The sequence below is a fragment of the Scyliorhinus canicula genome, chromosome 11, assembly GCF_902713615.1.
Source record: "Scyliorhinus canicula chromosome 11, sScyCan1.1, whole genome shotgun sequence".
NCBI classification, from domain to species: Eukaryota; Metazoa; Chordata; class Chondrichthyes; order Carcharhiniformes; family Scyliorhinidae; genus Scyliorhinus; species Scyliorhinus canicula.
This window is the reverse complement of record NC_052156.1, coordinates 62,813,920-62,839,681: the sequence shown is the minus strand read 5'-3', so window position 1 is coordinate 62,839,681 and position 25,762 is coordinate 62,813,920. Positions and strand designations below refer to the sequence as shown.

Below are 25,762 nucleotides of genomic sequence, written 5' to 3'. Positions count from 1 at the left end.
ACCCCAAGCCCTCTTTAATTTCCTCCACCTGGTATCTGAGTGAACGAGCAAATAAGAAATGACAGTGAATGTTAGTAATGCTCGTCCGTGAGAAAATAACTTGGATGAACATGCTGTGGATCACGATGTTGAAACACTATACCTAGCTGTCAATCCGAAAGAGGATCTGCTTCTGCAGCCTTCTCTACTTTTCTGTGATATAGTCTTTGCATGTCTTCAGTGGGAATAACAAATGAGTCTCCCTTTATGTTGACTTTAAATTGTAGTGTGAAATGTGTTTGTGCATAAAACCAATAGTTTTATTGTCACTATTCATGAAATGAGCTTTTTATTCCAACTTTATTTAATGGACTGAATGTACCTTCCCCAGCTGCTATGGTGGGATATGAACTCCTGTCTCTGGGACATTAGTGCAAACCTCTAAGTTACCAGCCCAGTGACATGAGGACTAAGCTACTGGAGCCATAGTGAGGAAATACCACTAAGCTCACTAAACAAATCATACTTCCTTTTGTCCTACTCTTACCAATTTTGTCGTTTAACAGTTTCCTATTCTCCATATAATCACTTTATGGATCATTCTTTTTCTTAGTCTGTGTATGTGGTCTCTTTGCTCTACCCCTGCCCCCTTCACCTGGTCACTTTTTCAATTGCTTCTTGCAAGCTGTCCATCTGTAATATTCATGAGGCCTGAAAAGCAAAATGGCGATGTATCAAAGTCTGACTATCTTCTCTTTTTCCACAATTGCTGCCTGGCCTGCTGTATTTTTCAGTTCTGGGCAGCTTGTGATACTACCTTGCAACCAAAAAAAAAAAGTTGTTTTGCCAAACCCACTTTGCAGTGAACTTGTGAATGGATGTCATCATCCTGTCCTGTAATGATCCAGTCGGACTTGCGTGAATGGATGTCATCATCCTGTCCTGTAATGATCCAGTCGGACTTGCGTGAATGGATGTCATCATCCTGTCCTGTAATGATCCAGTCGGACTTGCGTGAATGGATGTCGTGGTCCTGTCATGATCCAGTCAGACTTGTGACCCTTTTGGGCATTAAAACAGGTGATTATATTGAATGCTGCAGCAGGCTCGATGGGCTGAATGGCCTACTCCTGCAATGTTCCCATGAGCCCCCTAACACTTCATCTGATGCTGTTCGCAGCTTGAAATATTTAAGCTGCAATAGTTGTTACGGATTCAAGTCAGCTCCAGCAATGTTATTTGGTCCCATAAGATATCTGAGCATCTTTTATGGGAATTGGCGCCTGGATGATCCGAGAGGGTTGACAGCCCCCTACTTCCTTATGGCTCGATCTTTTGCATGTGTAGCTATTCAATTTGTCTGAAACTAGACCAAATAAATGCTTTGGGAGACCAGGTTTTACATGCACCATTAAACTGCTTTATTTCACAGGAACTCAATGCACAGAGAATCTGTTACAGTCAAATTCACTTGAGGTACTGTGTATCTTGACATAATAAAAATCTTAAAGCCAAGATTTTGGCCATTGGTTCAAATGTCACCTTTAATTCGATGTCACTTTTTGTCTTAATTAAGCTCCTTTGAAGGACCTCGGGCATTTTACTACCTGGAAAGCACTATATAAATGTTGATGGAATGATTTTTAAAAAAAAAAAATGAACAATGCTATACTTTCTCATACCTCTGGGTTATCTTTAATTATGACTGTCCTCACAGCCTTGTCTGGATTACCTATTAGCACCACTCGATCAGCTTTGAGTCAAAACTGACTGCCAGTCCATTTGTGGAATTCTCCAGCTGAATTTGGCAATGACCCCAGCTGAGTTGTTGCACTGATCATTTAGAATGATTTTGGCTATGTCTGAGGCTGATCCAGATTGTTGGGGGGGTGTTTGACCTTGACATGAGTTTCCATCACACTTAGTTGCATGAATTATATAGTTTTTCCAGCAATGATCATTTAGTTTTTCTTTTGAAGCTTATCTATCTATCTTTCAGATTGGCTCCCTCCTCCTCTGTAGCCTGGCCTGACTGTGGCTTTGGCCTAACTCATTTGCAGCTGCAGCCCTCATCTGTTTTTTTTTTGCAGTCAAATCTGAAAGTAACAGTGCCCTCCTGGCTCTTCCCACACCTCATTCTCAATCAAACTGTGCCCCCCCCCCCCCCCCCCGATTAAAATCCTCATCACTGATATTAAAGCTCTAAATGTCCTCGCTTCACACTATCTCTGAAGTCTCTTCCTGAAATACAAATCTTTGGTCTCCCTTGCTCATATTCTGCAATTTTGTGCATCCCCAATTTTTAATCGCTCCATAAAAATAAAGAAATAATCTTGATTGTCACAAGTAGGCTTACATTAACACTGCAATGAAGTTACTGTGTAAAGCCCCTAGTCGCCACATTCCGGTGCCGGTTCGGGTACACAGAGGGAGAATTCAGAACGTCCAAATTACCTAACAGCACGTCTTTCGGGACTTGTGGGAGGAAACCGGAGCACCCGGAGGAAACCCACGCAGACACTGGGAGAATTCGAACCTGAGATCCTGGAGCTGTGAAGCAACAGTGCTAACCACTGTGCTACCGTGCTGCTCGCCATTGACGGCCAGGCTTCCAGCTGCCCTGACTGTCAGTTTTGGAATTTCCTCCATCAACCTCTGTGCCTCTACCTCCGTCACGTCATTGAAGATTCTCATTTTAAGTTGCCTCTTTTAGCAATCTTTTGATCTCTTTCTGGCCTGATATCTCCCTTGGCTTGGTATATTTTTTTTATTGATAACGCATACTTGTATCTTGGAATATTTTGCTACATTGAGGGCACTTGGGATATTTTGCTACATTAAGGGCACTACACCAGTGTTGTTCGTTGATGGGATGACATCCGCTTTCTTCATGCCTAGTGGTTCAGATGCCATGTTTGAATTGTAATTTGTATTCATCAACCCTGCTGTCAGTTTAACCTTTTCAGAACTTTTTCACTCTATCAGCATTTTTAACACACCATTAGAAAGCACCACAACTATGCGTCATAAATTAAATTGTTGCATAGGAATAAAATAATTTAAAACTGTATGGATTTGAAAAGAGCAATGTTCTCAACCCAACCAGGTTCAGTTGCTTCATCAATGTCCTTCATAAGGTCAGAAGTGGGAATGTTCATTGATGATTGTTGCTCAGCATCATTCAAGACTCCTCAGATACTGAAACAGTCCATGTCCAAATGCAGCAAGACCTGGACAATATCCAGTGCTGGGTTGAAAAGTGGCAAGTAACATTCATGCTACACAAGTGCCAGGCAATGACCATCTCCAACAAGTGAGAATCTGACCATTTTCCCCATGACATTCAATGGCAGTGCCATCACTTATAAACCGTATAAACATCCTGGGGGCTACCGTGGACCAGAAACTAAACTGGATGAGCCAAATAGATACTGTGACTACAAGAGCAGATCAGAGATCAGGAATCCTGTGGTGAGTGACACCCCTCCGGACTCTCCAAAGCCTGTCCACAATCTACCAAGGCACATTCAGGATTGTGATGGAATACCTTCCACTTGCCTGGACATGTGCAACTCCAACAGTGCTCAAGAAGTGCAACACCATCCAGGACCAAACAGTCTGCTTGGCTGACATCCCTTCCACAACCATTGAATCCCTTCACCATCGATGGACAGTAGCAGCAGTGTGTACCATCTATAAGATGCACTGCAGGGACTCACTAAAGCTTCTTAGGCAGCACCTTCAAAACCCATGACCGCAACCATCTAGAAGGGCAACAAACACATGGAAACACCACTACCTGAAAGTTCTGCTCCAAGCCACTCAGCATCCTGACTTGGAACTATATCGCTGTACCTTCACTGTTGCAAGGTCAAAATCCTGAAACTCCTTCCCTAACAGCACTGTGGGTGTACCTACGCCACATGGACTGCAGCGGTTCAAGAAAGTAGCTCACCACTGCGAGGGCAATGCGGGATGAACAATAAATGGCCTAGCCATCCACGTACCATGAATTAATTAAAACATGTATTGCTATTTAGTGATGTTTAAGAATTTAACAAATTCAATAGGTAGGTGGTTCAAATGGCATTGTTATTTTGGCAGTAACCAAATAGCTATGACTGTATTTTGACTCCAGATGAAAGATTAGAAAATAATTTTAAATAGATTACAGGAAAGAGAGAAGATGGTAAAATTATTAAACTGGATTTTAATGCAGAGCTGAATTGATGAAGGACGTTCAGGTTCCTTCTGTTTAATATGTTTAAGGTTTTATAAGGCAATAATGAATCTGCCTTAAGATGGCACCATAGACATCCAAGAATGATGTTCGTGTAGCTAATTAAAGTTGTTCATATTTTGTTCTAGCCCTTTTGTAAGGTTCCTTGGGCGCACATGGTGTCTGCTGGCACTATCGTGGCCTTTCATGTCCGTTGGGCACCACAGGGACTAAGGTGTTTTATCAGCGCCTTTACTGACGTTTTGATTATATTTTGTAAGTTTCCATTGCCATTTGTTTTTGTTTGATGCAGTATCACTTTAAGAGCCTGTTCCTTTCATTTCTCCTTCAGTTTGTTTAATTTGGTTTAATTGGTTTAACCCAAAGTAGTGCCAGGTTCCCAACTACTTAACAATGTATTTACCAGGCGACCTTCTGTAATGAAATGTAGTTCTTTAATCTCTTCTTATGGTTAGTGTAGCCTACACTTGTCAGTTAAGACTGAAACACTATAAGTCACTTTGGTGCATTAATCACCCACCATATTTTCAGTGCTGTTGTCTTCAAATCGGAGTATTCTCCTGCATTTGAAGTGATGGAGATTTTAAATCCAAATAAAAGGAAGAGGTAACTCAACGTGGAAAACACTGAGGCAATGGTAGTAAATGGAATGTCTCAGTTCTGTAATACAAATGAATTTCATTGTACTGTTTGCCTCAAGTTACCGTCCCTTATTCATATTGTTGACTTTCGTGCTTTGTTTCTAGGGACCTTAACTATAAAGGTTCCAAAAGAGACCCCCGACGAATACTTTGAGGGGTTGAATATGCTGACTGCACTTCTTGCACCGAAAGGTTCAAGATCTGCAAAACCACTGCTGGAAGAGATCGGTATGTTTTTTGCAATCTGATTTGTGCCTTCACCTGACCCTTTCCCTCTCCATTTGCTTCTTTAAGTAAAACTGATGTAAAAGCTGCGACTGATAATATCCATTGATTGGATAGGGTGGTGGATAGTTACTGAAATGCCCTTGCCCAGCCTCCGGAACATTATTGCAATGGGATTTGCTTGGTGGGCTATCAGTCGGTCAAAACGTTGATCGTTTCTCTTGACATTTTTGTCAATTGCTGTGTGACATCTTGAACTAATTTAGTTGGTCCTTTTCTCCCATGAGATCAACTGGAATAATGGAACCAAGAGGAGCCATAGAAAATGATTTGTGATTGTGCCTTAGGGAGCCTATTTAATTTACTGAATTTGAGACGTTGCAGTTAATTGTATTTCAAATTAGCTGCTGGTACTAGCCATTGGAATTAGAAATGATACTAGCAGCAATGGCAGTAGTTGTGTCCATATCTCCGGTGCTGAATTAAGAGACTCAAACTTAGTTTCAGTGACTGCAATCTGGCTTGGTTGATCTTTTCCTGATTTGTACCAGCTCCACCTCCTAAACTGAACTCCGTTGACAGCATCACAATAAGCTGTGAAAGGAGGACAAATAGCACTGTGAATTGAATTGTGTAACAGTTGCCGCTTTCTTTAAAGGGCGATACACTTGAATGCTTGTGTCTGAGTTATTTAAAACTGTTTACCATTTTGAATTTAACCCCGATTGTTCAGAATCCTCATTTGGAGGCAGGACGATGACGCAGTGGTTAGCACTGCTGCCTAATCGGGCCGAGGACCCAGGCTCGATCCCGGCCCTGGGTCACTGTCCGTGTGGCATTTGGATATTCACCATGCGTCTGCCTGGGTCTCACCCCAACAACCCAAAAAGTAGTGCAGGGTAGATGGATTGGCCACACTACATTGCCCCTTAATTGGTTGGGGGGGGGGGGGGGGGGGGAATTGGGTGCTCTAGATTTATTTTAAAAGAAGAATCCTCTTTTTTGCTTTTGGAGTTGGAAGGTAACATCACACAATTATGACCACATGATGCGCATATTAAGAAGTTATGCCTGACTCGAAATCCAATTTGATGCCAGGAAATTTAGGAAACCAAAATAAAATTCAATATTAGCCAGAGTCAACACGCGGTTGAAGGAACCGTTTTAATGTGTCAGAACATTTCACCCTGAGCATGCTAAGTACAATATGAGCATTGTCTATTTTAGTTTTCGAATTAATAGTACACTTTTTAAGTTCTGACGATTAATAAAAAGCTTCATCAGATTTCTCAAGGATTCGGTTTAGTTGCTAATATTATGTTTTCTTAGTATATATTAGATAATCTCGGGTATTTCATCGTAAAATTTTCATCCCATCGAGCTTCTTCTAAACTCCATTAGATCATAGCGTTCGGAACCATGACTCCATTTAACCCCCAGTTTCTTCTTATCCCTTGGTTCCCTTATGTAACGCAAGTCTATTGGAAGTGTCTGAAACATTTCAGTTTACCCACTGTGGGGAGCTTTCTGAATGAATGATTTTCTTTGTGTGTTTTTTTAAGTATTCCCTAATTCCTATGTGACCTGGCTCTACCTTTTAAAGTTTAAAAAAAAAATAAAAATTTAGAGCACCCAATTCATTTTTTCCAATTAAGGGGCAATAAGCGACTTTCATTTCATTTTTCATTTCATTTCATTTAGTGTGGCCAATCCACCTACCATGCACATCTTTGGGTTGTGGGGGCAAAACCCACGCAAACACATGGAGAATGTGCAAACTCCACATGGACAGTGACCCAGAGCCGAGATCAAACCTGGGATCTCGGCGCCGTGAGGCACCAGGGCTAACCCACTGCGCCGCCGTGCTGCCCTACCTTTTAAGGTTATGTTCCATGTTCTGGTTTCCCCAACACAGGAATAGCTTTTCTGTATTGCTGTCAAACGTCTTCATCATTTTAAATACTTTGTTTTGACCACCCCAGAGCTTTCTAAACACGAGGGAATACAAACCAACTTTATGCAACCTGTCCTTGTAATCCAGCCTTTGGAGTCCGGTATCCAGTAAATCTGTGCTGTACCCTGTCCAAGACCAGTATATATCCCTGATGTATGGTCTCCAGATAGAAGGTGAATCGGGGCGAGTGTTTGAATTTATAAATTGCATAGTCCCATCAGAATTCCAAATGGGCATGCGTATTCTGTACCTGCACTCAGACCATTTGTTGGCATTTTGGATAAGTTGAAATATGCACCCTGTGAATGTGTGGATGAAGTATGATGGTTGCTGAGCTGTCGCTGCCTTGTTATAAAGTTACAATTGTTTTCCACCTTTGTTCAGTCTTTCCGAGCAGAGTGGATTGAAATGCTCTTGCAATTTCTTTTGCAGGACCCTCCATCAATGCCGAAGAGGAGGAAGAAGAATTTGACTGGGAAATTGAGCAAAGTCCCTTTGTTCATTTGGAAGGCAATGTTATAAACTCCAGCTGCTTCTATGGCTTTGCGAACCTGAGATCAGGAGTCTTCGAAAGATTGCAGGCAGGTTCTTAGTGTGCTATCAATCTGGCCGGATACTGTTGAGTGTTCACTGCTGTTTCAGTGTTGCTGCCATGACAAGGAAAAGTCTATGGCTTCAGTTTTAGGAGACTGAGATTAGAGAGAAATGGTTTATCAGATTGGGTGCCATTGAGCAACACAATTTTTCAGACTCCGTGGAGAGCTGTTCATAGAATAGAATCCGTACAGTGCAGAAGGAGGCCAAATGGCCTCCCCAGTCTGCACCAACCCTCTGAAAGAGCACCACACCTAGGCTTACACCTCCACCCTAACCCCACCTAACGTGCACATCTTCTGACTCTTAAGGCACAATTTAACATGACCAATCCACCTAACCTGCACATCTTTGGACTGTGGGAAGAAGCTCCACACAAACTGTCCCCCAAGACCTGAATTGAACCTGGGTCACTGGTGGTGTGAGGCAGCAGTGCTGCCCATTGTGTCACACCGTTACACTCAATGTCGTAAGAAAAGCAGAATTATATTACCGAATGTCACAACACAGCATCATTTAAATGTTGGAAGTATTTGTATTTACAAGTTGATAAATTGTGAGATTTTGTACATAAATGTTAAACCTTTAGAAATATGACTAAGTTAAGTGTATAATCTAAAATCAATCAGCAAAACTTACATTGTGCAGTCTGAGAATGTGAGGTGTACCTACTGTCTGAAGATTCATCTTCAGCTGTAATGTTCTTCAATTCTGTTCAATATCATTTTTCAAATGATTTTAATGAACATTTGTGCCTCATTGAAGGATTATTCATTTTGAGTATTTGAAATGGTTGTGTTAATCTGAGAAATTTAGGGGCAGCACGGTAGCATGGTGGTTAGCATAAATGCTTCACAGCTCCAGGGTCCCAGGTTCGATTCCCGACTGGGTCACTGTCTGTGCGGAGTCTGCATGTCCTCCCCGTGTGTGCGTGGGTTTCCTCCGGGTGCTCCGGTTTCCTCCCACAGTCCAAAGATGTGCAGGTTAGGTGGATTGGCCATGCTAAATTGCCCGTAGTGTCCTAAAAAGTAAGGTTAAGGGGGGGTTGTTGGGTTACGGGTATAGGGTGGATACGTGGGTTTGAATAGGGTGGTCGTTGCTCGGCACAACATCGAGGGCCGAAGAGCCTGTTCTGTGCTGTACTGTTCTATGTTCTATGTTCTTAAATCAGAATATGCACATGACGTACTTGGTATAGCTTTGGCAGTTGATGTAAAAATGCATTCAGCCAACATTCATGTGCACAACAGGCTGTGCGAGGGTCTTTGGTTTAAAAAAAATAAATTTAGAGTACCCAATTATATATTTTTCCAATTAAGGGGCAATTTAGCGTGACCAATCCATGTAGCCTGCACATCTTTGGGTTGTGGGTGTGAAACCCATGCAGACGCTGGGAGAATGTGCAAACTCCATATGGACAGTGACCTGGGGCCGGGATCGAGCCTGGGTCCTTGCCGCCGTGAGGTAGCGGTGCTAACCACTGCCCCACCGTATCGCCCTGTCTTTGTTAGTGGTACTGATACTTTTCAGCCAATTAATTCCCTTCATCTCGATTTGTTGATCGTGAAAATGTTGGCGCAGAATGACTTTGCGTTATGAAGCAGAGAAAGTGGGGAGGAGAGGACATTGCAAGGAGAAGCAGAAAGGTAGTGTTAGGAGAGAAGGGGGAGGTGAGAGAATGTTCAAAAAACACTAATTTGAAAGATGGTGTGAATTTGTTTCATTGTTGAAAAAATAAGACCACGGTTTACCGTCATTGGCTATTTTAACCAATGAAAATGCTTGTCAGCTGAGTTTTTTTTATTTCCCAGAATTCAAATTATATTTTGAAAATGTATGACCATAACTGTAAACTCAAACCTTAGAATGCTGAAAATTATCTTAAATACAAATGCTCATAGTAATACAGATGCATTACTGTGTCATATATTCTTTAACAGCAGTCTTCCTCTCCTGTCTACCTGGGCCTTGCATGCACCCGCCCTTCTATTTTTCTCTCTCAGATGAAAAATGTGCATGCATCTCAAACATGGTACGTGTACGAGGTATTCAATTTGTTAATGAACTAGATATAAACCATGTTGATGTATGTCAAGAGACTTTGCAGTGCCAATACCCACAGAGCACCACATGGGGGAGCCAACGTGCAGATGGTGTTAAAACAGCAACTTGCATTTTATCTTGCAGCTTCAATGAAACATGTCCCTGGGGTGTAACACAAGAGGGTCAGCAATCAGACACCGAGCGGAAATCAGGGGGGAAAGATGGAGGGCATAACAGCAAGTGGCATCACAAGGAATTTAGTTTCTGAGGAAGTTTTTTGTCGGTCTGGAAAAAAAACTTGTCAACAACTAACTCCAGAGTGCAGAACTGTGGCAATGCCATCGATCCAGGGGATTGTTGGTGCACAGTTGTCTGGACTCTAAAGGACATGAATTGGGATACAGCAGAGCTTGTACAGGTGGGGTGGAGGCAAACCAAGGTACCATTTTGCATGTGAATGAAAATTTGATAATGTGCTGAACAATGAGGAGTCGGTAGAGATGATTACTTTTTATTTCTTCATGGGTTGTCGCTGGCTAGATCAGCATTTATTGGCCTTGTGAATCTGGTGGTGAGCCGCTATAGTCCATGTAGTGTATGAACACCCACAGGGCATTACGCCTAGGTCGATGTCAACTGGTTTGTCCGGTTGTGTTCCTTCGAGACATCAAAGCAGTTTGATACAACTGGCTTGCTCGGCCGTTTCAGAGAGCATTTAAGAGTCAACCACATTGCTGTGGGTCGGGAGTCACATGTAGGCCAGGTAAGGGTCGCAGATTTCCTTCCCTAAAGGACGATAGTGAACCGGATGGATTTTATAACATTCGACAATAGTTTCATGTGCACCGTGACTGACTGACAGACTAGTTTTTAACTCCAGATTTAGGAACTGAATCTAAATTCCATTGGGCGTCCTGATTGGTGTGATTTGCTCATTTGCCTGGGCCTCTGGATTATTAGCCCTGTTGTGTTGCCACTATAATCCCACTAAAGTAAGTAATTAGAGTCAGATAGCCTAGGTCTGAAACAGAAGGCCAGTAGCAAAGTTCTGGATGAGTTGGAATTTGTACAAGGTCTTGCACAGGAGGCAGATGAGGAGGAAAGCATTCGAATGGCAAAAGGAGACGAGAGGTCTTCTGAAAATGGTGATGTTCAATCTTGAAGAGGGATTGTGGGTTGGATTTGAATTGCAGTGCAAGGTCAAGGAAGGCACTCAGAATATGTGATGCTTGTAGGTGGCACAGTGATTAGCACTGCTGCCTCACTGCGGTGAGGACCCAGGTTCAATCCCCGCATGTGGTCACTGTCCATATGGAGTTTGCACATTCTCTCCGTGTCTGCATGGGTCTCACCCCCAGGGTAGGTGAATTGGCCACACTAAATTACCACTTATTTTGGAAACAAAATGAATTGAGTACTTTAAATTTATTTTTTTTAAAAGAATATGTGATGCCCAATACACTCAGTCATCCAGGTCAGGAATAGGTTGAAAACTGACTTAAATTGAAGAGTTACAAGTGAGAACTGAGCAAAACAAACTTTCATTTTTGCGAGATGGTTCATTCTCAACAGTTTTTGGCTTGACAGAACAACAATACAGCAGTGTTGGAGGTAGAGTAATAGTGGAGAGCTGAACTCATTGTCATAAGGGAGCTGATGCTGTACTTGGCGATAATGTTATCATGTGGCAGAATAGAAAATTGAAACTGGATCAGAGGATTGATCCAGAGCATAGAATAGAATGAAATCCCTACAGTGCACAAGGTCATTCGGCCCATCGAGTCTGCACCAGCCCTTCGAATGAGCACTCTGTCCATTTACTAGTGTCCACCCTGCCTATCCTTGCATTCCCATAATCTAACCTGCACATCCCTGGACACGAAGGGGCAATTTTAGCAGTCAATCCACCCAACCTGCACATCTTTGGACTGCGGGAGGACACCCACGCAGACACTGGAGAATGTACAAGCTCCACACTGACAATCACCCGAGGACTGAATTGAACCAGGGTCCCTGGCATGTGAGGCAGCAGTGCTAACCACTGTGCCACCGTGCTGCCAATTGCCGGCATCTTGTGGTGTGCGAGAAGAAACAGTTATATGGGACATTTTGGCTTCATTGCTGCAGATATTAAAATTGTACCAGGGCTGTGCAATGGGAGGATAGGTAGTGGAGATCGATGAGTTGCACAGCAGGCTTCTGGATATTGAACTTCTAAGTGAGTGATATTTCCTTTGCATAAACCGGGCTCTCTTCCTGAATCTAACTGGAAGGACTCGGGTGTGTGTGTGTGTATGTCCTTTTGTAGGGCCGTTTCTTCTACTTTGCTGTTGAGTGATTAACCATTGGGCGTGATCGTAAAAATGGCTGCTACTTTCTTTCTCTTTCACCCACCATTACTGAGTGCAAGAAATCGTTTCCTGTCCTATTAACAGTACTGTTAATATATTGTTAAGGTACACAGTTGAAGGGCATTGTTCAATAAAGCACTTTGATCAGCTATAAATAGGGGCAGCTGAGACACTGGGAGTTGGAAGGAGAGGTAATTTAATGATCAGTGAAGAGAAGCTCTGTGTCTTGGTTTTGACTTTATCAACAGGCTTGAATTCTGTTGAAATGTGATTCTCAAAATGGATGTGAAAATCTTGATTAGAACAAGAACAAAGAAAAGTACAGCACAGGAACAGGCCCTTCGGCCCTCCAAACCTGTGCCGACCATGCTGCCAGTCTAAACTAAAATCTTCTACACTTCCTGGGTCCGTATCCCTCTATTCCCATCCTATTCATGTATTTGTCAAGATGTCCCTTAAATGCCACTATCATCCCTGCTTCCACCACCTCTGCCGGCAGTGTGTTCCAGGCACCCGCTACCCTCCGTGTTTAAAAAAAAACTTGCCTCGTACATCTCCTCTAAACTTTGCCCTTTGCACCTTAAACCTATGTCCCCCAGTAATTGACCCCATTACCCGGGGAAAAAGTCTCTGACTATCCACTCTGTCTACGCCCCTCATAATTTTGTAGACCTGGGAACAGTCGCTGTTTGAAGTGATTTGTGAACAGTGATGATTCCATGAACTGGTCCACAACAACTTTGAATGCCTTTGACGTAATGAAACATCCCAAGGTGCTTTACAGGAGAATTTACATGACACCAAGACAAATGAGATAATTGGTCAGGTGACCACAAGCTTGGTCAAAGAAGAAGGTTTTAAGGAGTGCCTAAAGGAGGAAAACGAGTTAGAGAGGAGAAGAAATATCAGAAGGATATTCCAGAGCCTTGTCGAACTTCTCGACCACCAATTGGTGGAGCAGTTAAAATCAAGGCCAGAATTCGATGAATGCTGATATCTCAGAGGATTGTAGGGCTGAAGATTCCAGCGGGGGAGAGAGAGGGGAATGGAGCGGGTTTGAAGCAAGTAAAAGAGGTGGACAAAGGGGCTGAGTGGGCAAGAACCACAAAAGGCAATTCACCTGGAATGAGGAGGGAGCAGTGCTCCGAAAGCTAGTGATTCGAAACAAAGCTGTTGGACTTTAACCTGGTGTTGTAAGACTTATTACTGTACCCAAAAGGGAAGGTCTGGGATAGGTTTGAATACAGGAGAGCTAAAATGACAAAGGTAATGATGTTGTGAATATCTAGTTCATGGTTTAAGTATATCATTTTTGTTTTCAAAATCCTAAAGTTTAACTGTAAAAATGGATAAATATAGTGAAAGCAAGCTTGGTGCCTGTACATTTGAAAAGTTGGGGACATGCTCACTTAAAGGTTAACAGTTGGAGAGACAGAGCAGGTGAACTTACATAAGATAAGAACTAAGAGCAGGAGTTGGCAATTCAGCCCCTCGAGACTATTCCCCTATTCATTACGATCATGGATGATCTCATCTCGGCCTCAACTTTACTTTCCTGCCTGTCCTCCATAACCCTTCGACCCATTACTAATTAAAAATCTAATTATCTCCTCAAATTTTCTCAATGTCGCGGCATCCACTGCACTCTGGGGTAGTGAAGTCCAAAGATTCATGACCCTTTGGGAGAAGTAATTTCTCCTCATCTGTTTTAAATCTGCTACTCCTTATCCTGAAACTGTGACCTCTCAATCTAGATTGCCCCACAAGAGGAATCATCCGCTCTCCCTCCACTTTGTCAATACCTTTTTATCATCATGCATACCTCAATTGGATCTCCTCTCGTTCTTCTAAACTCGAGAGACTTTGGACCTACAATGCTCAATCTCTCATAAGACAAACTCTCGTCTCTGGATTCAATCTAGTGAACCTCCTCTGAACAGCTTCTAATGCAACTTCATCTTTCTGCAAATAAAGGGACCAAAACTGTACACTCGAGGTGCAGTATCACCAATGCCATGCACAGTTGCAGCAACACTTCCCTTCTTTTATACCCTATTCCTTTCGCTATAACTACCAAAATTCTATTTGCATTCCTTATTACCTGCTGTACCTGCATGCTAGTTTTCTGCAATTCATGCACAAGGACACCCAGATCCCTCTTCACTGAAGCATTCTGAAGTTTCCCTCCATATAGATAATAAGTTGCTTTTCTGTTTCTCTGACCAAAATGGATAACCTGTTTGCTGGGTGAGGTTTTGAGTTGCAGTTTGGACCTTGTGTGGTTTGCAGCTCGCTGAGAGAAGATAGCCAAAATAAATGACGATTGGACCCATGCTGGAAGCAGAGTAAAACACCAACTACTTTGATTGTCTGGAAGGCAGAAGAGGCTTAATCTCAGTTTCACATTTGAGGGAACTGAATCTGGAAGATTGCCTAGTTTGAAGCTGCTGGCACATTCTAGACTGGGCCTCTCAAGTGTCTTACTGTAAAAAAAGGAAAGCAGCAGATTAGCTTGGAAGTATTGGCAAGTAACCAGAACAAGGGACGGAGGCATCCACAGTCAAAAGATGAGAAATGAAAAATTTTCATCTGCCAACTTTGGAGCTGAGGAGAATTCTCCAGGGGACTGTGACTTACTGATGGGCAGTCGCTACAGAAGTAAATGTTTTAAGATTGATATGTCTTGTAAGAGAATTCTTGGGGGAAGTTAGAAATAAAGCTAAGTCGTTATAAACCATATTTTTAAGTTAATAACGTTTGGTTATTTTAAAAATTGATTTAATTTTTCTGCAATGGTATTTTGCTTAAACAAAGTGAGACCTTGGGCGGGATTCTCCCCTACCCGGCGGGGCGGGGGGTCCCGGCGGGATGGAGTGGCGTGAACCACTCCGGCGTCGGGCCGCCCCAAAGGTGCGAAAGTCTCGGCACCTTTAGGGGCCAAGTCCTAACCTTGAGGGCTAGGCCCGTGCCGGAGCAGTTGGCGCCCCGCCGGCTGGCAGGAACGGCCTTTGGCGCCACGCCAACTCGGGCCGAAGGGACTTCGGCCGGCTGGCAGAAGTCCGCACATGCGCTGGAGCGTCAGCGGCTGCTGACGTCATCCCTGCACATGAGCGGGGAGGAGGTCACTTCCGCGTCCGCCATCGTGCCAGGCCACCGTGGGGGCACCCCCACCAGGGGCCAGATCTCCCCCCCCCCCCCCCCCCCACAAAAGGACCCGGAGCCCGCCCGCGCCGCCTGGTCCCGCCGGTAAGGTAGGTGGTTTTATTCACACTGGCGGGACTGGCATGACAGCTGCGGGACTTCGGCCCATCGTGGGCCGGGGAATCGCCAGGCGGGGGGGGCGCCGACAGGCACGGCGCGATTTCCGCCCCCGCCAAATCTCTTGTGCCGGAGACTTCAGAAGACGGCGGAGGCGGGATTCAAGCCGGCCCCCGGTGATTCTCCGACCCGGCGGAGGGCCGGAGAATCCCGCCCCATGTCTTTCTGTTAATTAAAATGAGGGTCTCGGATTATTTTTGAAATGTTAACGGTCCCTAACTGGATTTAAATAGGCTGAGGTTATGATGTGAAATTGTTGAAGTCCGTGTTGGGTCTGAAGGGCTGGAAAATGCCAAGTGGAAAGAGGATATGCTGGTCCTTGAACAAGTGCTGAGCTTGGTTGCAACAGTGCAAGAAGCTGAAGTCTGAGCGGGAGTGGGTGAAGAATTAAAATGATAGCTGACTGGAGTCCTGTTTGCAGACTGAATGGGGCTGATCTCGTAGTCACAGAACATACCGTGCAGAAGGAGGCCTTTTGGCCCATCGAGTCTGCACCGCCCCACTCAAACCCTCACTTCCACCCTATCCCCGCAATCTAATTACCCCTCCTAACCTTTTTGGTCATTAAGGGCAATTTATCATGGCCAATCCACCTAACCTGCATGTCTTTCGACTGTGGGAGGAAACCGGAGCACTCGCTGGAAACCCACGCAGACACGGGGAGAACGTGCAGATCTGCACAGACAGTGACCCAGCAGGGAATCGAACCTGGGACCTTGGCGCTGTGAAGCCACAGTGCAATCCACTTGTGCTACCGTGCTGCCCACTGGATCTGTAAAGCGGTCTCCCAATCCATGTTTGCTCACCCCAGTGTCGAGCTGGCGACGCTCTGACCAGTGTGTGCAATATATTAAATTGCAAGAAGTACAAGTAAATCACTATCAGGACTCTGTTCCATTCCCCCAGTTTCTCAGCAACCTTTGCATTCATTTGGAGGATTCAACCTTCCACACCAGCGCTTCCAACATGTCTAAGAATGCACTGCTGAGGAATTTTTAAAAATTTGTTTATGGAATGTGGGCGACACAGTCTCGGCCAGTGTTCCACTCCCATCCTTACTTCACCTTGACGGCAGTGGTGAGCTGTCACCTTGAACCACAACAGCACTCGCAGTGCTGTTGGAAAGGGAGTTCAGGGTTTTTGACCCTGCGACAGTGGAAGAACAGCAATATGGCTCCCAAGTCAGCATGGTGAGTGACGTTCCATGCATCTGCTGCTCTTGTCTTTCTAGGTGGTAGAGGTTGTGGGATTGGACGGTACTGTCGAAGGACCTGCAGTGCGTCTTGCAGATCGTGCACACTGCTGCCACTGCATCAGTTCTGAAGGGAGTGTCTGTTCTCCGACAACCATCTTTGTACTGGGTATGATTCCCACCAGTGGAGAGTTTTCCTTTCGACTCTAGTTTTGCTGGAGCTCCTTGGTGCCACACTCTGTCAAATGCTGCATTGATGTCAAGGGCAGTCATTCTGACCTCACCTCTTGGGTTCAGCTCTTCTGTCCATCTTTGGACCAAGGCTGTAATGAGGTCAGGAGCTGAATGACCCTGGCTGAAACAAAACCCCGTGTCAGTGAGCAGGTTTTTGCTGAGGAAGTGTTGCTTGATAGCCCTGTCAACGATGCTTTCCATCGCTTTGCCAATGGAGAGGTTGTGTACCGACAGGGAGAGTGTTTTGTTCTCTTTTCTTTTTATGCATTGCTGCTAGCTTAGCAGTGTTGTGTGAGAATGAGAGGCAAACTAGCACAGACTTCCCCCACTGACTGGACGTGACCCATCTATCTGCTGAATTACAAACAGTCTTTTTAAAAACTCGAGAATGTCTATAAAAAATATACGGTAGTTGAGGCTGGTTTGAGCATTAGACCATATCATGGTGATTAGCTGTGACCAGACTGGCAACTGAGAGTGCATTTCCTGCCAGATGGGAGGTGCGGAGGTGGGGAGAAGAACATCTTGCGTCTGGCTGGGCGCAGTCGAAACCTATTGCATTGATTTGAAATTGTTTGTGTAATTTATAAAGTTTGTGGGTTTTTTTGTGAATAAATGTTTTCAAAGTGCGGCTGTATTTCAGACTAACTTTCAGTAAGGTTTTCATGTTCATTTGAGCAGTACAAGGTACCATGTCATTGAAAATGCTAATATAGAGTGCCTATTAATTGGTAATCCGTTTCAGGAAAGTATATTTAACTGTTTATAACCTTAAGCTAATCATGCTTGTACTTGTCAAAGTTTCTTTTTAGTATATAAATTGCTGTTAATTGATTTAGGCTGTATCTTAAAGGAAATAATATCGGGGAGTAACTGAGCAGCTTATGCAAGGCAGTTGTGTGAAATCCTTGAGTAACTTTGTGAACTGCAAGCCTTTAAAATAAGGAGAGTTTATAGAATCGCAATGCAGAAGGAGGCCATTCGGCCCATCGACTCTGCACCGACCCTCTGAAAAGGCGGCCCACTCCCCCACCTAACCTTTGGACACTTAAGGGGCAATTTAGCATGACCAATCCACCTAACCTGAACATCTTTGGACTGCGGGAGGGAAGAAACTGGAGCACCCGGAGGAAACCCACGCAGACATGGGGAGAATGCAGACTCCAGACAGTAACCCAAGATCGGAATCGAACCAGGATCTCTGGCGCTGTGAGACAGCGGTGCTCACCATTGTGCCACCGTGCCACAGTTATTGCAGGCCTAATTATTACAGGACCACATAGGTATGCAGGAAATAAACACTTGCATTTCTGGGTATTGTTCATGTTCTCGAGGCATTCCAGAGTGCGTTTCTGCAGGTGAAGAACTTTTGAAGTAATGAAAATAATCTTTATTGTCACAAGTAGGCTTACATGAACATTGCAATGAAGTTACAGTGTAAAGCCCCTGGTCGCCACATTCCAGCACCTGTTTGGATACACAGAGAATTTAGAATGGTCAAACTAACAGCACGTCTTTCGGGACATGTGGGAGGAAACCCACGCAGACACAGGGAGAATGTGCAGACTCTGCATAGACAGTGACCCAAGCAGGGAATCGAACCTGGGACTCTGGATCTGAAGCAACAGTGCTAAGCACTGTGCTACCGTGCCACCCGTGTGTAGACACTGTTGTAATATCTGAATATTTCATATATATAGTACTTATTGTTCAGTGTGTCTCAAGTTTATGACCTGGAAAAGCATGAACAAAAGTAAACTGGTTTATCAGTTGAGACTTTTTGCAACATTTATCTATCTGATATTTGCAGCTGTATGCCTATTGGTATCATGATACACTCATGTGGTACAAAGTGTGCCATATCCTCGGGCAGCAATATGCCCACATCTGCCTTTTAACCTGCAAGACGTGGGCAGTAGGTGCGGCTTCCTGTGAGCACTCAGTAGCTTCAAGACTTCCTACAATTAAAATAATTTACTGCTGTTGTGTGCCTTGCCTGACTTCTAGCAAGGGAAACAACAATCTCCTACAATTAGTCAGTCTGAGCTAAAAAGAGATTTGCACTTCAAAAAACGAATCTTGTTACGTACATGGTGATGTGCAGAGAGAAAATATCCACCCAAATTACACAAGTATCATCTGTAAAAAAAAAAGAACGCTTGCTAACATTGGAAGTGCTGATGTTGATTGCACAGTGCCAAAATGGGTGTGAGAACCGAGGGTCAGAAAAGAGTCAGCCAGTCTCCAAATGTTAGCTCTGTTCTTTCTCCACAGATGCTGTCAGACCTGCTGAAATTGTCCAGCGTTTCCTGTTTTTGTTGTTTTTTTAACCGTTTGTTTCTGTAATAAAAATGAACTGTTGTGTACAGCATTTTTAAACATTCTCTTGATAATGTCCAGGTTACCATAGAGTTTGTGGGATCTGCCAAGGACAACACACTGTTCTTGTTACAGGGTTGTGTATGCTTCTGTAAGTCAAGTCCAGTGCCAGTATTTGCAATATAATGTTGCCTTTAAAAAAAAAAAATACCTTCAGGTCTTTGAAGAGGCACTTTTTTATATTGGGCAACTTGATATAAAAGGGTGTGGGAATTTGCAAGGCTATTGAAATGAATCTGCCAAGTCTTTTTTCAGAACTATGGGGCCATAACTAATTGTCTCCCCAATCCACATTGGTGGGTTACCCGAAAGATGTGCTGGGGAATCCCTCTTGGAAGTTCCCGCGTAAGGATTTACCCAGCAATTGTCCAGATGGGCCAACTTTGCCTGGACAATTCGGCTGGGAAATCATTTGAGAAAGCAATTAAATTGCTAACTTTGGATGGTTCTGCCAATTTTGCACTCCTAAACATGGGTCGGGATTCTCCCGTACCCGGCGGGGTGTGAACCATTCCGGCGTTGGCCCGTCCCAAAGGTTCACCTATGCGCGGCCATCGCGGAGGCTCACATGGCCGACGCTTAGGAAAAGAGTGCCCCCATGGCACAGGCCCGCCCACGGATCGGTGGGCCCGATCGTGGGCCAGGCCACCGTGTGGGTGCCCCTACCCGGGGCCAGATCGCCCTGCGCGCCGCCAGGTCCCGCCAGTAAGGGACCTAGTCTAATATACGCCGTAGGGACTGGCAAAGAACCAGCGGGACTTCGGCCGATCACGGGCCGGAGAATCGCCGGGGGGGGGGTGGGCTCCGAGCGGCCGCCGACCGGCGTGGCGCAATTCCCGCCCCCGCCGAATCTCTGGTGCCGGAGAATTCAGCGGGGGGCGGGATTCACGCCACCCCCCCAGCGATTCTCCGACCCGGCAGGGGAGCGGAGAAGCCCGCCCATCGAATTTACAGTGCTAAAGGAGGCCATTCAGCCCATCGAGTCTGCTCCCGCCCTTGGAAAGGGCACCCTACTTATGCTCGCACCTTCACCCCAACCCAGAAACCCATCTAACCTTTTGGACACTAAGGGCAATTTAGTATGTCCAATTCACCTAACCTGCACATCTTTGGACCGTGAGCGGAAACCAGAGCACCCGGAGGAAATCCACGCTGACATTGGGAGAACATGTAGATTTCACATGCAGTGACCCAAGCTGGGAATTGAACCTGGGACCTTGGAGCTGTGAAGCAACTGTGCTAACCACTGTGCTACCATGCCGCCCCCTCATCGCTAACTTTGGATGGTTCTGTTAGTTTTGCACTCAATCATTCTGCAACAGTTAGAGGGTGGGAAAAAGAACCTCTAACCTTGAGAGAAACTATTTTAAAGACCCAAACTCAGCCTGCACATGACACTGCCCTCGTTTCTCTCTTCTCCTCCCCCCCCCCCCCAAAATGTTGCACCTACTCGACCCCCTGTCAATGTCTAAACCCCCAAACCCAATTCACTTACCTTATCTTTCTGGCTTGCTATTTTCAATGGGACCTTTAAACTCACCTGCTTTATGGCAGCAAGTGCCGTAAAAGGGGGTGTGTCCTCCTTCGCTCTGCTCCTTTTGCACTTTGCTACTGGAGTCACTGACCCGCTTCGCTTCTTCAGTCTCACCTGGCCTGAGTCGGGCGACACGGGCGCTTTGGAATTCTAGCGCAGATAAGTCAACATGGAGCAAAGCATTGCCCCTTAACTTCCTCGGAGTGGCAATCCGGACTGATTGCCACTTTGAGAGAGTTACGGGCCAATGTTTTGCTGATTAACGAGGTTTAATGTGATGCTAATAATGATTTCTGATATGTATTAAGCCATTGATAATCTAAAGATTTAATTTGAGTAGCAATTCTTGTAGCATGGTAAACAGACTGAGAGCGTCTCACCAGATACCTTGTTGTCATGATGGCTTTGTGTACCTCACCAGCACGAACTCAGTGATGTGATTGACCTGAAGGAACCAGATCACACAACAATGGTTGAACGTCGACAGAAACGGTTAGCTGCTGAAGAGACCAAGTTTGATTCTGATCATTATCTGTAAGTGAATAACGTGAACTTAAACTGAGAACTTTAGGGATATTCACCCCAAGACTGATTTAGTTCCATCGTATGGAACTAACGTCACATTCTCTCTCTCTCTCTCTCGCTTTCATCTTATTCTTTTTCTGTCTTAAGAAGTGTCCCTATTTTGAATTGTATTGTTGTCTGACCACCCTGTGCTTTCTTTCTTACTCCCTTTCTCCAGTACTTTGTTTCGCTTTCACTCTTTTTCACTCTTTAATTTAGATTTCTTGTAAACGTGTGGATTATAATGTGCACCAATTCGGCAGAACTGGTGTTTATCAGAATTTCTGATCTCAATGGAAAGGAATGTTTGCCACTATCTTTCCCATCAAGCCCCTGAACTCTTCTATTCAGTATGCAGAGCAGTCCTCAAATCCTTGCATCCAACTATGATTGTAACAATATAAAATGTTTAGAAAAGAATCCAAGGGTTTTTTGTTCTCCCTGGTGATGTGTTGTAATTTTAATCTTTCAATCGACTGCAGCCAATTTGGTGGGTATGTTGGAGTTCAATCTCAGTTTCAGACTGGTTGTAATAAACTAGTTTTGTAGCAAAGTTATGCAAGTCTGACAAGTGGTGAATAGATTCTGGTCAGCTGACATGCATGATCAGCTCTTTCTCTTTCCTCTTCTGTGTCTCATGTCGTCATGACCCCTCAAACCACCCAAGAATTATGGCAAGGGTCTATACCCTGAGGCGATTCTGTGACACCTACTGCACTGAGTCTCCCCAAAGGGGGGGGGGGGGTGGAGAAAGAGAAGCTTGCCTTTCATGTCACCCATCTTCCATTAACTTATGGCTTTGCAAGTGCCTTTCGGATCAATCAAGCGTTTACATCATCCTTGCCTTACTTCACCTCATGATGTTCTCCCTGATCACTTCCACCCTCCCCAGAAATATTCCATTGCCAGTTGGCCACTAACTTTGGGGTTTCATTATTCATGTGTGTTCCATTGTCATTTATTTATGCCCAAAGCTGTTGACAATAGCCGTTCAGTCCTCATTTCTTATTAAGTAAGAATACTTAATATTCTTATCAAATTGAATCGTTGAACCATCTTGATTCACTAAAGTAATTCTGCTGCCGACATTCCAATAGGCTTGTACATTCCAGCTGTCATCCTAATTGAGCAGAGTCAAATGAAAGGCCGATCACAGCTTTATGGTATGGCTATTTAAAATGTCTATCCAGTTGGTCTCATGAGTGCAGAGGCCTGGTTTGAACACCGTCCTTCCCGGTCCCTCTACAGCTGTCACCACCTCAGAATAATGATCCCACCAGCTAGCTTTCTACAGCTACAAAACCATACGTGCACGTGCGCATACACACACACACACATTCTTCTTTCTCTCTCTCTCTCTCTCTCTCTCTCTCTCTCTCTCTCTCGTACACACACTCAGCACTTTGCGGATCTCTAACAGACTGCAGCCTTTTGCCTTAGAAATACATACACAGGGCGGCATGTGGTGCAGTGGTTAGCACTGGGACTACGGCGCTAGGGACCTTGGTTCGAATCCCGGCCCTGGGTTACTGTCCGTTTGGAGTTTGCACATTCTCCCCCTGTCTGCGTGGGTTTCACCCCCACAACCCAAAGATGTGCAGGGTAGGTGATTGGCCACGCTAAATTGCCCCTTTAATTAGAAAAATAATAATTGGGTACTCTAAATTTATTTTAAAAAGGAAATGCATACATGAGCTATAATTAATTTAGCTCATAATTGCACATTTAAAAATTGTTATTGTACAAGGCTGCACTGTAAATTTACTTAAAACATACATGCTTCTCAAGTCAAACTGGATAATGTAAAGTGATAACTTGCCAGGTCTTCACAAATATTCAAAGTTGTTTGAACCACCCAGCAGAACTTGCACATTATCGCGAATGGTTCTATGATGGCCCTCAGTAAAATTTTGTGGAGATTTTTAGTGGTCCGGCTATTGATATCCAATACTATGTTTATATCACAAAATTAGAGTATTGAAAAATTCATCCAGATTCTATTTGCCTTGTGTCACACCCTGTCTCCTGCAGAGTGCACTGGGCACCTGTTGACAGACAAGACTGTCGTAAAGTTTAACTAGGCTGACAACAGATTTTCAACATTTTTACAATTTGCTGCAACCCCACAGAACCCCCCTCCCCAACCCCAACCAACCTCCCTCGGCAATCAACGGTAACATACTCCCCAAAATGCAAGATAAACAAACCCCCCAAAATTATAGAACCCATCGCTCACCCCTCCCTTAGAGCAGATCTCTCTTTTTCCAGGGTCAAAAACTCCCAACGGGTGCCTCGCCCGCCATGCTGAGGCATAGGGTGAAGACGCTGACTTCCTCCCCAACAAGATCAGCCTGCGAGCAAACAGTGAGGCAATGGCTAAAACATCTGCCCCCGTACCAGCCTATAGCTATGGCCAGCCCGACACCCCGAATATGGCTTCTTGGGCACCAGGCTCCACGCACAAATGTAAAACCCCCGAAATGGTGCTGAACACCGTCCTCCAAAACCTTTTCAGCTTCGGCCAGGACCAAAATAAACATACACGGTTCGCCCTCCAAAAACGAGCAAGCAGGTGCTATCTGGAAGATCAAGAATCCCTTCCTCGCAAAGTCTTGCACCTATACCTGAAACCTTCGCCCCGTGACAGCACAAACTTCTCGCCCAGCTCCTCCAGACTCGCAAATCGCCCTCCCAGAGACACATCCTTCATATCCTTGATTCTTCCTCCTTTCCCCATCCCTGGAACCTTGCGTCCATCTTCCCCCAACCCAGCTCCCAACCTAAACTGCCTCCAAATATTCAGTGTGGCCATCACCACCGAACTCACTGAATACTCTCCTGGGGTCATCGGGAGTGGTTCCATTGCCAGTGCCCACAACCCCAGCCTCCTGCAAGACCCTGCTTCCACCCTCACCCACAAAGCCCCCACTTCCTCCTCCATCCCTGAATTTTCTGCTTTTGTTGTTCTATAGTAATACATCAAATTTGGGAGATCTCGGCCCCCGGCCTGCTGTCCCCTCTGCAATAGCACCTTCCTAATCCTAGCTACCTTCCCCGCCCAAAGAAACAAGGAAGTCAGCACGTCCATCCCCCATTTAAAAAAAGACCAGCAGGTACTGAAAGAAGAACAAGAATCGCGGAAAACATTTATCTTTACTGCCTGCACCCGGCCCGCCAGTGACCGAGCGAGATTGTCCCACCTCAGCAACTCCGCTTTCTCCGTCTCCACCGAGCTGGTGAAATTAAATTTCCGAAGCCCTGCCCAATTCCGGACACCTGTACCCCAAAATACCTAAAGTGAGACGTCCCCCTTCTCTGCCTTCAACCTTCTAATCACGATCTTCATCTCCACCTCCGTCGGCACTACCAACCCTGCCCTCCCCACCTCAGGCACTCTAACCCACGCGAAAAACTCCCTCATCTCCTGCTCTTCCTCTGGTGGCTCCCCATAGAACTCTTCGAACAGCTTATTAATCTGTTCCGGAGCCACCACCAACTCCCCCATCCTTTTTTAAAATAAATTTAGTGTACCCAATTAATTTTTTTCCAATTAAGCGGCAATTTAGCGTGTTCAATCCACCTACCTTGCACGTCTTTGGGTTGTGGGGACGAAACCCACGCAAACACGAGGAGAATGTGCAAACTCCACACAGACAGTGACCCAGGGCCGGGATCGAACCTGGGACCTCAGCGCCGTGAGGTAGCAGGGCTAACCCACTGTGCCACTGTGCTGCCCCAACTCCCTCATCCTGTCCCGCACCGGAGTTATCCCCTGCGCCATCGCCTCCGTATGGAACTGACCTGCCAACATACGCCCTGCCTTCTCCCCGTACTCATGGACAGCCCCCCTCACCCTTCTCAACTGACTCAATGCTTTCCCCATGGACAATAGGTCAAACCTTGCGTTCAACTTTAAAAAAAAACTATTCTTTTATTGTTCTTTCATGGGACGTGGGCGTCGCAGTCGTGCCAGCATTTATTGCACTTCTCTTATTGCCCTTGAGGGGGCAGTTAAGAGTCAGCCACATTGCTGTGGATCTGTAGTCACATGTAGGCCAGACCAGGTAGGATGGCAGATTTCCTTCCCCAAAGGATATTAGTGAACCAAATGGGCTTTTATGAAAATCGACAATCATGGTCATCATTAGTCTTTTGAATTCCAGATTTTTTTATTGAATTCAAATTTCACCATCTGCAGTGGCGGGATTTGAGCCGGAGTCCCCAGAGCATTTCCCTGGTTTTCGGGTTTACTAGTCCAGTGGCAATACCACTACGCCACCGCCTCCCTCCAAACTCCTTCCTCTTTGCCAGGAGCCCCGGGTTCGGGTCTCCCACATACCTCCCATCCACCTCCAAAATCTCCTCTATCAGTTGTTGGCGTTCCTTCCTCCTCCCTATCCACCTTGGCCTTAAACAAGATCACCTTTGGGCAGCACGGTGGCCTAGTGGTTAGCACAACCGCCTCACGGCGCTGAGGTCCCAGGTTCGATCCCGGCTCTGGGTCACTGTCCGTG

General features: G+C 45.1%; 1 protein-coding gene across 1 annotated transcript in view; it reads left to right on the top strand.

The window, feature by feature from the left end:
* shq1 (SHQ1, H/ACA ribonucleoprotein assembly factor) overlaps nucleotides 1–25,762 on the top strand; it is an 84,290-nt gene that overhangs the window by 18,576 nt on the left and 39,952 nt on the right. The window contains 3 exon segments of the mRNA XM_038810673.1: nucleotides 4,966–5,088; nucleotides 7,472–7,620; nucleotides 21,106–21,218. Coding sequence (XP_038666601.1) covers nucleotides 4,966–5,088; nucleotides 7,472–7,620; nucleotides 21,106–21,218 — 385 coding nt within the window.